General features: G+C 44.9%; 1 protein-coding gene across 1 annotated transcript in view; it reads left to right on the top strand.

Moving 5' to 3' along the window:
- PLPP5 (phospholipid phosphatase 5) overlaps nucleotides 1-12,209 on the top strand; it is a 287,796-nt gene that overhangs the window by 99,494 nt on the left and 176,093 nt on the right. The window contains exons 2-3 of the mRNA XM_086943637.1: nucleotides 3,325-3,459; nucleotides 5,774-5,882. Coding sequence (XP_086799763.1) covers nucleotides 3,389-3,459; nucleotides 5,774-5,882 — 180 coding nt within the window. The 5' untranslated portion in view covers nucleotides 3,325-3,388. The remainder of the gene's footprint in view (nucleotides 1-3,324; nucleotides 3,460-5,773; nucleotides 5,883-12,209) is intronic.

The following is a 12,209-nucleotide window of genomic DNA, read 5'->3' as shown; positions in this document are numbered from 1 at the left end:
TTTAAATTAGTGCCAGAGAAAACATTATATATTTGTTCATGGTTAAGAAATCTATTCCACATCTGAAGTGTTCTCCTGCTCAGCTTGTGTCCCTCTCGGGGATTTCCGTCAAATAAATTGTGGGTGTGTGAGCTGTAGATATTTAAGCACTTCCTTGGGTTCAATAAAGATCTTACTTTTCCCATTGTCCGTGATTCTCAAGCAGGCTGGGTAAATCATAGCATATGGAATAATAATCTCGGGGATTCTCTTTCGCGTATAGAAATTTCTTCCTTGACTCTTGGACTTGTGAGGTGAAGTCATTCCTTCATGGTTCAGTGTTCCTAGTTTCCTGGCTTTGTGAAGTGCTGCATCTCTATTTCGATAGTTGAGTATTTTGGCAATGATGGGGCACGGTCTTCCCCCTGGCGGTGGTTGTGGTGCCAGAGATCTGTGTGCTCTCTCCACAATAAATATTTCCGAGAAAGTGTCCCTTCCAGGAATAGCTGTTAAAAGTGTCTCGACGGAGTGTTCCATATTTCATGTGCGTGTTGACTCCACTATTCCCATCAAGCGCATATTGTTTTGGTGCGAGCGTGCTTCTAAATCCTCAGTCTTCGCGATTAAAGCCGTTATTGTTTTGTCCCTTTTGGCTTGTTTTAAGTCTAATTGGTTTTGTGCATCTTCCTTGTCTGATATACGGCGCTCCGCCATATCAATGTGCTCTGTATGTTTATCCAGTCGTTCTGACATACGGTCATCTCGGTACGTCAGGGTGTCTATTTTACCATCAATATTTGATAGTATTGACTGGATCGCAGTGAACATTGTTTGGAAATCTACTGCCGCATCTGCGTATGTTGCAGTGGTATTCGTTTGATTGCTTGGGTGCTGCTTTCCGCAGTTTTTTTTTGAGTTTTCAAATTGGATCTTAAGCTGGTCTTTGTGTCTCAGCGGGTGTCCCAGCAGGATGACCTATCAGGCTGCGTGTTCCTTACTGCTGTATAATCACACACACACTGCTGTATGTTGTTTCTGTATCAATTTTAGTTAGCTCCAGTTACCTGTTCAGGCCCTCTGAGCAATGGGAAGGATCGCTGTAATTTTGTTGGTCCGTGAAATTGGAGAAGCAGGGCCAGCAGCTAACTCACCACAGCTCACTCCGACAACCCTGTCCGGGCCCACGTGCTCCTGTGTTTGGTGGGTATCTTTATTGTATCTGCGGCAAGTGTGCTACTGTTCACACCAGCGGAGTGTAGAGCATTCAATAGCTGCAGTGTGGTGGTAAGTCATATGTGGTGTTCAGTTATGCGCGCTTGTTGGATAGTAACGCCCGCCGCGCCTCTCTCCGAATGAGACTGTATTTATGACGTAGCAGCAGTCAACATCTATTTCTTCCTACAGTTACCACGTTCACCATCCTCTCCTATCAGAGCCAGTACTACGTGTCGTGTCGCACATGTGGTGCGCAGTCCAATGCCAGTGATAACTCACAGCGACCATGGGAATATCACCAATCACTGAAGGAGATGATAGTAGTGCGCAAGTTCTGGAGATGTCCCGTTGGGGTTTTAAATATTCATCCTATTATATTGCATGAAGGCGTGGTGCATAAATCGTGCTAGATCAGCGTGTGGCGCATGTGATTTATTCAGTGAACTGCACGTTGCAGTTTAATTTCAGCCCCGTGTAGTAAGACTCTCCAATCTGGCTCCGATCAGACCGTAAGCCCGTTTGAGTCGTCGGCAGTAGGTGGGACCGGCAGAAGGAAAACGGTTCGCACTGATGGCAGGAGGCATGCTTTGTGGCACGATGTGGAAGGCTAAATTGGGACCCAGGGATAGTCAAGCCCTGTACAGTGACTCCTGTCTGGGCACCGCAAGCAGGTCCGGTAGGAAATAATGCCAGACAGTGCGGAGCTATCACAGGAAAGTCGCTCACCTCACAGGGGGACGCAGACAGTAAAATCCAGCTCGAAGGAGTTGATTTGATTATGATTTGCACTCGGCAGTAGCAGGTCCCCTCGCCGTGTGCAAGCCTCCGTCTCAGTTGCCGCACGCGGAGCTTGCGTAGAAGTCGTACCCCCTGTACATGCATCTGCAGCTGCAGGGCCGCGCCTCGGTCAGTCGTCCATGGATGTTTTTCGGGCAATATCAGACTACGGAATCACTCATCAGCTGCTCATGCAATCTTTTATTTTTGAAATTTGGTCGGTTATAGATGCAGGATTATTTCACGATAGGGACTCAGAGAAGCACGCTCACAACGCAACCATCTCCTGGCATGGCTAGCTCCGCCGAGTAGGGAGTTAGTTAATACATAAAATATTGGCCCCTAAAAAAAAATTCAGCTTGTATTGGGTTGCATGCATGTTATTAATATAATTCACCAGCACTGGATCTTATTCAGATTTACTTGCTTGAATCATTCGCCGTCATCAGGCTGGGAATAATGGTAACTTTAAATTGCAATCAACAGTGTTTAATATAGCCATAGGCCCAACAACAGTGTTTCGTTAGTAGCACATCTACTTTATTTGAATCAACCCAAATTTCAGCCTGTCAAGTAGAGGAGGTGAGCTCTGTACGCCCCCAAGAGGCTGTCATTGGTGAGATTTCAACCATGTGTTGTGTGTGAGGGCATCTCAGAGAAGAGCTCTACTCTTATCTATTTTGGATTCTACCGCTGCTACTCGCTAACATCTATTTGGTCTTCCCTGAACTTCAGCCTGCCCTAACTTCAGCTTCCACAAACTGGGAGTTGTTTTTAGGGGTCCTCCACTGATTAGGGCACAGTGCACCATAAATAAGACTGGAGAGTTGGGCATGCAACTTAATTCATGTCAGAAACAGCGAACAGGTTTGTGGAAAGGTTTGTTTTTCTGTGTGGTTGTTTCCTCTGGGGGCCGATTCTGAGTGGCAGCGAAAACATTGCAGACAGTGTGAAGCAGCTTTGGGAGGTGAGTGGAAAGTATAAACGCTTCCTTATTATGTTTGCCCTCCTGAGGGCTTTGGTGAACACTTACAGATCTTGCAAAAGTACCAAGATGCCAAATTATGTGTACGCGGTTAGGTGTGTAAGGCCCATTCTTATGTCTACATGAAGGAACATACTACGCAGTTTTTATGTGCTCTAATTTCCAAACAGCAGAGGTACTTTTTGCCAGCCTCAGTATCTGGGTAGAAAGACCAGAGGCCCAAGTATTTTATGTGTAGAGCAAGCTCTTTCATATATCGGTTTTGCTTGGTAGATCGTTAATCAAAGTAAATGTTTTAACACCTATAGAACTATTTGAGGTTCAGAAAACAAGCTTGCTTCAATCTATGCTTTGTTTCTCAAAAACAGACCTCATGAATGTGCCATCTCAAGGTTAACTTTCGAAGACTCCTTTGGACTACTTTGGGGAAAAATGAGGAAGAAATTGGTGGTGGATTTCATGGCCGAAGTGTGCACAAGAATTGTTCTGTTTGGAATATTTTTGTAAGTACTGGCTACGTGCCACAATTTTAGCAGCCCAGTTCTGAAAATTCTTTAAGCACGTTGGGAAATACTTTAAAGAAAACCTCCACATTTATCCTACCCTTCCACCATAAGATTACATATCTGGGTTCTTCTTGTGTCCCAGCTCCTTCCTCCACTCAGATCAAGGCAAGGATCCGACATCTGTCAACAATTCACACATTGGTTCCTCTCACTATCTGTTTTTCGATTTTCGTATTCCCTTTTGGTGTCGTATTTTAAAAAAATGTATGTGTAAAAAGTATCAATGCAGAAAATGTTAGGGTCCAAAAGTAGCTATTTTTTACCATTACTCTTTTTCAGCAACTGTGTAGTTGGTATATGCAAATGCTTAGAAATTGCTCATCCAATTAATAGATCGCCCTGTAATAATCCTGGATTAAACATGATTGCTAAATTATTTGCTTATGTGTTGAATTTTGGAGTTCATGGTCTTGGTTTCAGTTAGACCTCAAACATCCTGATCTGCACTGGCTTTCTGAAGACCTCCAAAAACATACTTGCATTTGGGGTTACATGTACTTTTATCTGTGAATTTGTAGTCTGGAGATCTAGGGGCCTATTCTCATTGTCATTTGAGTATATTCAGTAGTACCGCCAGAACTCTTAAATGTCTTTGTAAATTGGTCCCTAAACACATAAAATAGGACTATTGAGGGAATGTTCATATACAGTTGATACAAATGTACAGAACACATTTTTGTCACTTTTACTAAAAGGAAGTTGGACAATTCCGTGCTAATTTACAAAGGCATTTGGATATAAAAACTAGTTTCTCAGTGGTACTACTTCCCATAGTCTTAAATGCCTTTGTGATTGGTCTAATAATTGCCATATTTTTCTAATAGAACACTTTGTGATCATGTCAGCGTGAATTCAGCTCCTTGTGTCTCAAGTGTGCTGACTGTAAATTGGAAAACATTAGAAGCTGAGTTTCATTTTTTACGAATGCGTAAGGTGCAACATGATGTGTAAGGCTGTAGGTGTGGAGTATAATGACTGAATTGCTAGCAAACAAGATGAAAGAGGACAGATGTTAGTCACAGATGGTGGTGAAGAGATGGGTTTCAGGAGTCACCTGAAGAAAAGGTTTGTGATGTTTCTGTTGAGGTAGACAGTTCAGACGGTTATGGTTCTGGCTCCGAATTTCCAGCCTCTAATAGATGGAGGAAGATCTGAAAGTGTGGTGATGTGGCTCATGTGTAAAGGGAGAGAGGATTTGAAGTCTTGCAAAAGGTTAAGCGGTCTGATCAGAGTTTGATGGTTTAACAGCAGTGGGCTTTGTGATTCTAAAATTGTGGTCTTAAATGAATGGAAGGCTTTATAGGTCCTTCAGGAAGTTTTTATCAGAACGTTTTAAATCTTGCATTTTTGTTGAATTGGTGTACTTTTGACTAAGATTTTGTTTACGCTGTTGAAAAAGGTAACAACATTCCATCTGTTATATCATATTTATTGGATGCATCCTCATTGTTCGACAAAGTTCTCTCAGAAATTAAGACCCCAAATAAGAAGGGTTGTATGCTTCAGACAGCAGATGTTCGAATGTATGTGAGGAAGCCTGAAACCTCCTGTTAGACACATTTTGTGGAAGCAGGCTCCCACACTGTAGTGATGCAGTGTTAATTTGCATATGGCTGATCAAGTCAAGCGCCAGGATACCCTCCGGGTGACAGTTTTGCGCTATACAAGTATGCCATACAATACAATACAATACAATGGAGGGAGACTTTAAATTCATGTGTTGGAACATGGCAATTTTTAGTAGTAGACAGAGAGCTTACCTATCTCCTAGGTTTGGAGCCCATCAAAATAAGTCTCCCACCTCTCAGTCAGTCATTTATTGCCTTACTTTAGGCAAAGGGGGAAATCAATTGACTTCTGGAGTGCGCTTGGACGAGGGAGGTTGTCTCCTATCATAATTCAGCATGCTAACTCTGGGTGAGGCTTTCACAGTTCTGATCAATAAACTATGTCTCTTGTGGACTGGAAAATGTAAGTCTCTCCTTATTCATTAATTGGAAAGATTATTGAATGCTTGTGCCTGAATCCTTCAACAGTATTTTTACCAGGCCCAGACTTTTAGAAACGTGGCCCAATTCTATTTTGTAGTCTTCTTTCAGCCTTTCGTTTCTCTGGTCTTGAAGGTTTACGCTAGCTATTGTTTTGCTGTTTCAGTGACGTACAACTTTTACACATTTATTCTGAGTACTGTTAAAAATGTAAAAATGTCCTTTGTGGTATCACGTGATCAGCTTACTCCTTTCTGTTTCAGGGTGACTGAGCTTCTGCCTCCATTTCAGCGTGTCATTCAGCCCGAGGAGATGTGGCTGTACAAGAACCCACATGTGCAGGCAGACTGGGTGCCCACAACGCCTATGTTTGTATGTAGTACCCGTCTTTCATTTGTAATATCTGATCTACTTTGTATGTGATATTATAGAACACTAAACCCCACTGGTGCGATATCGGTACACAGGCAATGCTGCTGTACCCTACACTGAAGGAAAGGGTCATTTACGTGCACCTTCACAGAATCTTCCAACTTCAGAAAGAACAAATTCCAAGCTGTAGAACCTCCGGCAAACCGCATTTACCTCTTAACATTAGTAGTGGGCGCTATCAGGGTGTTGGTGATAGGTGCTCATGGCATTATTCCAAGCCTTTGTTTAGGGAAAATATGACATTTAGGAACTAGAATAGATTGTACTCCAACCAGTCTGTCCGTTTCTTTACTGTCAGGCTGAAGTCTGCCCTCATCCACATGCTGTTTCTCTCGGAGTATGGCGCTATCTCTCTGGAGGCTGTTTGAGATATTCATCCTTTAGTTGTCTGGCCTATGCAGCTTTATCCCAAAGAACTCTCTATTCTGATTGTCCCTCCGTTCTCTGACCCAATTTCACCTAACCCTTTACTCCATGATCCTTCCTTTCTCATGTTGTCTGCCAGGCTTCCACTCTTCTCGTAAATGTCTTTCCTTCCTTTGACTGTCCCTCTATGTGCCCTTTCTTTTTTCATGTTGCCGTCCTCCCTCCCTTTGTTCCAACACCGAACCACTTGTTTCCTCATTGTCCTTTGCTTCCCCCTCCCTCTATTTCACTCTAGGTTTATCTCATCCTTAACTCATGTATTTTCTGTTGGTGTTTTTATTAAGCGCTACCACTTGCCCTCAATTGGTGGACCGGGAGAACTCTAAAAGAGGAACCAAAGTTAAAGAGCGGGAATATCTTGAAGGTCTCTGTAGCACAGAAACACAATTGATTTACGTGAACTTGGGCTAGGGTACTATGATGCAGAGGTGTTTTGTAACTGTAGTTAGAGGCTTTCACTTGGCTTTGATGACCTTGAGAGGAAGAGAAAGACGGGTAGCAGGGCCAATGTCGAAGGCCTTATGGATCTTGAAGCCCCTCGACGGCAGGTTGGCGTCAGTGGTGTCTGGACTGGACACGCAAAAAGCCTTTGTAGATGCAAGGGCCGGGTACCCGGGATATTGGTGCTGATAGGCTCCTGGAGGGTCAGCATCTTGAGACTTGGTGAAAGCGATGGGGCTGACCTCCTGGACTCACGACAACCTCTCACTGGCAAATTGCTCCCTCTGTGGGCCCCGATGGCCAACATGACGAAGTACGGGGTCGATGCGGGTGGTGACTGCAGGTTCTCTGGGATGGCTCATCCACTGCAAGGGAGATGCTGCTTGGTTGTTGAGAGAACAGTCCTCCCAGGGTTGGGGGAGGCTATTCAGCTTCTGGACGAGTCAGTCTTTGTGATTGTCAAAGTGCAAGCAGCAACGCAGCGTTTAGTGCCAATCTCGGTGCAGGACCTCTTTTCTCGTGACTTTGGCTCTTATTTGTCCTTCTTTTGGTATCCAGTAGACTAATCTGAGTTCCTGGTGTCAAGGGGACCCCTAAATACTGAATTTAGGGGAGTTTAGGAGAGTCTAGGATAGTAGTAGTAGTCAAAAGGCTAATTATCCCTGGGGTGACTACACCCACTATATGACCACTTCCTGTGGCAAGTGAGCATAATCCTGACCCTAAGTTTCTACTTTTAGCAAATTTAAAACACTTTCTCGGCTGTACAATTCAGGTGGCCCACCTTAGAGCGTGCCTAGCCTGAAAGTGCAACATGCCTACTTAGTATCAAATTTTCCTGCCTGCTCTCGTGCCAAATGGGCGTCAGGGCAGGGGGTGGCGTTCCTCTGGTCTGGGGTGAAGCCGTTGTCATGTCAAAGGCGGCAGAGGCTTTCAAGCCTCTGGCCTTTATATGCAAATTCTGCTAGAGGAGGTGCGATCATCTTCCGCTGGAGCAGCATTGTTTCAGACTTCTGACAGCGCAGGCTCACACCTACAGGGGTTCAGAAACTCTTCTGTGGTGGCAGGCTGGATGATACCAGTCAGTCTGCACACGAAAGGACTAGTAGGTTTTCAGAAGTCACCTCTAATATGCTCTCTGTGTGCATGTCATAATAAATCTAGTAATGGCATCGGTACAGATTTATTAAGACGAGTTGTTTGATACCAAACATCATTGGTTTCAGCAAAGCCATCGCATAGCTGGGTAACTTTAAATGACCAGTGCCCAGTACATGTCCTTAAGATGGCTGCTTGATCACTTGCAATATCTAGCAGTCGAACTAGACATCACAGGGCCCATCTGCTTATGCAGATGGGCCCTGACATATAATATAATTCACCCTGCCTTGGGGCTCTAAGGCCTGCTGTAGGGGTGACTTGCATACAGTATGTCTAGTGTACCTTGGCATGGCACACAGCAAGTGTGCCATGTCTTGTTTTCAGAATGGTTTGCACCATTTCACGCAGCCTGCAATGGCCCTATGAATGCTATGTGGGTGTGTGTGCCCTTTGGTTCCATATTACATGCTTCAGCCCTTGGGGACCCTCTTTAGTTCCCATGCTCTAGGTACCAGTGGTACTATTTACCAGGGACCTACAGGTGTGCTAAAGTCCTTACCAATTGGGTTACAATTAGACTCTTATCTTGTTTTAAGGGAAAGAACATTGGCGCTGGAAGCCTTGTTAGCAGGGACCCAATGCATTTTCAGTCAAAAAGCATCAGTACTAGGTCAAAAAGTGTGGGGGGCATGTCAAAAAGGTCACTTATCCTACACCTATGATCTCCCAGTGTTTGTGTGTTGTAGGGCAACAGCTTTAGCTCATCTGTGTGATCCAGGAGTGTGTGAGATGCACCTTTCTATGACTTATCAGGGTAGATTCCTAGGGCGGCGGTGGGAAATAACTAGGGCAAGGAGAACATTGTTTACGAAGAAAATAAAGTAGCATATGAAAACAGACTGGAAAAACATAGACTGGAACCCTTGCTGACATATTATCTACCATCATTTAAATAACGCCTTACAAATATTTTCACCTATTTCTACACCCTCTGATCAAGCATTGGCCCGAAAATATCCATGGTCTGAAGTTAGTATAATAAATTAGCTGAGTCCTCTAATAGGTGAGAAATACATTTAGCTGGAATTAGCAATTTAAAGAGGTCACTATTTTTGTCAGGAGATATTAGATTTCAGAAATTGTGGCAATAGATATTCTCCAGTATTAGGGGTGTCTTTCATAGATTCACATGCCTGAATCATTCCCCGTCGTCGGAGTGGGAGTCCCACGGTACATAAAAAAGCAATAATATGCCATAATTACATAGGAAAAAACAGTAATTTCGAACTAGGAAGTAAAGTAGCCCAAGCTACAGGAGAAAAAACTTCCACACTCATGACTATCCTAGTCATTTGGTATAGCCCAAACTGCAGCCAATCAGGCGACAGCACTCACCAGAAGGTTCTCCCCAGAGGCTCAGGCTCTCAGATTTTCTACTGCACGTCGTGTGAAGGGAGTCTCCCTGCTCAGTACTTCTCTGTTTTCCTTCTGGAATCTAGTTTTGAAGATGTCTTCTTCCAAGAGATCTTTATTCAAGCCTTGTGACTCTTGTGGTAAGCTCCGGCTGTTTAAAGAAGATCCCACAAGAAGTGCATCTACTGCCTGTATCCTGAACATCAAGTGAAGGACTGAAATATTTGTAGGACCTTCCCTCAGAAGACCCTCAGGGACAGAGAGGGCCGCCTGATTTTGTGGCTACAAAAGCTCAAGGATACAGACTATCCTGCTTCTGAGGTAGGCAGTATTGCCTCTGGGTCTACTTCAGCCTCTAGGAAGAGAGCTGCTGATGAGGTATTATCTTCTTCTGGGGCAAAGGTTGTAAGGAAGCAACAGCCTACTAAGGGGTCTGAAAGGCCTTCCACATCTAAGGCTACTCCCCCTGCTAAAGAGAAAGGTGGTTCACCTACGCCCCCGAGAAAATCAGCCAAGAAGTTACCTCACACATCTTCTGAGAAGACTTTACCTCAGAAACAGACCCTGTCGTCGACTATGCCGTCGTCGACTATGCCGTCGTCGACTAAGATCTCCGTCAACGCTACGTCCACGTCTACGGTAACTTTTTCCTCTCCTAAGCCTGAGATGATTATGTCGACAGCGTCTTAATCGCCGACGATGGTCTATGTAACTGTTAGACCTATCTAGTCGACGGCAGAGTCTTCATCTTCTGCCGTCGTCGGCCAAACTAAAGAAGATTCCGTCGACGATACCTTCGTCAACATCGTCGACGCTACCTCTTCCGTCGACGAAGACACCATCGCCGACGAGCTCTTCTATCAGGCTCCGCTTTCCGTCTTCCTCGGGGCAGTGCTGAGAGTCCAATTCCCGCCCCTTCTGAACCGCCCTAGAGTCCGAATACAAGACTACAGACAACTGAGACAATGCAGACGTCGCAGGAAAGGAAGGGGACAGCGGGGAGGGAGATCTGTAATGACAAAGAACAAGGAATTAGAACACCCTACCTCCCTCAATCTACAAATGTCACATTCCTTATGTTCTCTATAAGTTAACCCCCCAAGGCGCTTAGGCTATACCTGTAAAGGAAAATACAACAGGCCAAATCCAATGGAGACAGTTTTGAGGAGGTATCAGGAACTTATACCCAACTGTGAACAGAAAACAAAACACATTCAAGGTTCTCTGCTAAGTAACCACAAGTCCAAATTCTTATATGAGAGCATATGACACATACCATTTACTATGCAACAATTCTCTCAATATGGGTACTTTTCTGTTCCACTACTGCAATACCCCTCATGTCTCCTGAAGAAATGAAATAAGGTAAGAATAATGAACCCTGCATAAAAAACGAGGCCACAAGGAGAATACTGGTGTGTAATTTCCTTCGTGTTAAAGCTTCACACAAAGGTATACTTCCCTCTATAACACATGAACACACAATAGTTCTATATGCACATATGATGAGTTTTTTGAGGGACTGCGAGGCTCAGTGTTACTATCCCACAAGTGCGTCCTATCGCACCTTTCTCTTCTCCTCTGTTTCACACAGGAAAAAATTGAATAGTTCTTTAGGGCAAAAGGTAGTTATCACCGGGGGGGGGGTGGCCTCAATCACAAGGGTCTCTATCCTTGTGGCCGGAAATGGCCCAACAACCCTCTGGTAAACTTAACAAGATGTCTGGTGAATGTGTCTCTCTCAGCCGAGAGAAACACCAAGACAGACCAGCAAGTGGGGTGCGCTGTTGGGATCGATGGTACCAACGCCTCGCACACCCAAAACAAACACTGTACTCACAAGTTCGTAGGACTTGGGAAAACAAGTCATAAATCCTACCGCGGCTTCCTGTAGACCAAAACGGAATTATCGGCGTTTCCCCGCCGCTCTCAGCATCCCTTTATTTCCCGGTATGCGCGCGCATCCCACGTTGTTATGTGACGTATGCACAGCATGCCGGGAAATGTAGTCTGTAGTACGGAATGCCCACGCCACCGATGCTGCAGGCCTTGACATCTTCGACGACTACCACACCGTCGACGAAGACACCATCATCGACGAAGATACCTTCGTTGACGAAGACACCACCGTCGACAGAGCCGCCATTGTCGACGATGATAACTCTACCGTCGACGACGACCTCGTCGTCGTATGCCACCAAACCAAGGTCGACGAGTCCTTTGGTGGGGCCCCCCGTCGACACCACAACTATCTTCTTGTACCACTTTGCAAGTTTGGTCGCCGTTTATGGCTTTTATGTCGACACCAAAACCGTCGTCACTTCAAAGACGCAGTTCTACCTTAGAACCTTTATCTCCTCTCCACATCTCACCACAAAAGATACCCCTACAGGTTCCAGACAAATTACTGGATTCTGAGGACAGTGAGGAGGATTCTGTCATTAAAGAGACATTTGGAACGGCGACAAGTCCTTCCGAATTGAACATTAAATATCAGGAGGACGACCAAGAAGATCAGCATTCACCTGAGCAAGTGACATCGCCTGTGACAAATGTCCCCTCAGCTCAGGTGCCAATAGCATTGCTTACCAATCTTCAATGCATGCTGGATGACTATTATAGGCGTTTTCCGCCATCGGAGTCAACAGGCTCTGTACCTCCTACACCTGTGGTGCAACCACCTATACCTGATTTCAGACCTCCAAGGTCTCCTCCTCCTGCATTGTCCAATCAGCCGGACGAACAACATTCTTCTGACGAAGAAAAAAGAGAAAAAGGAGAAGTCGATGACAGATCATTGATGTCGGAGTGGGATGATTACCAGGTACAAACTCCTTCTCCTTCACCACCGGCTACCTCTGATTCACCTCCAGTAGACATGGGTGT

Source organism: Lissotriton vulgaris, chromosome 11 (genome assembly GCF_964263255.1).
Source record: "Lissotriton vulgaris chromosome 11, aLisVul1.2, whole genome shotgun sequence".
NCBI classification, from domain to species: Eukaryota; Metazoa; Chordata; class Amphibia; order Caudata; family Salamandridae; genus Lissotriton; species Lissotriton vulgaris.
This window is presented reverse-complemented; position numbering and strand designations above follow the sequence as displayed.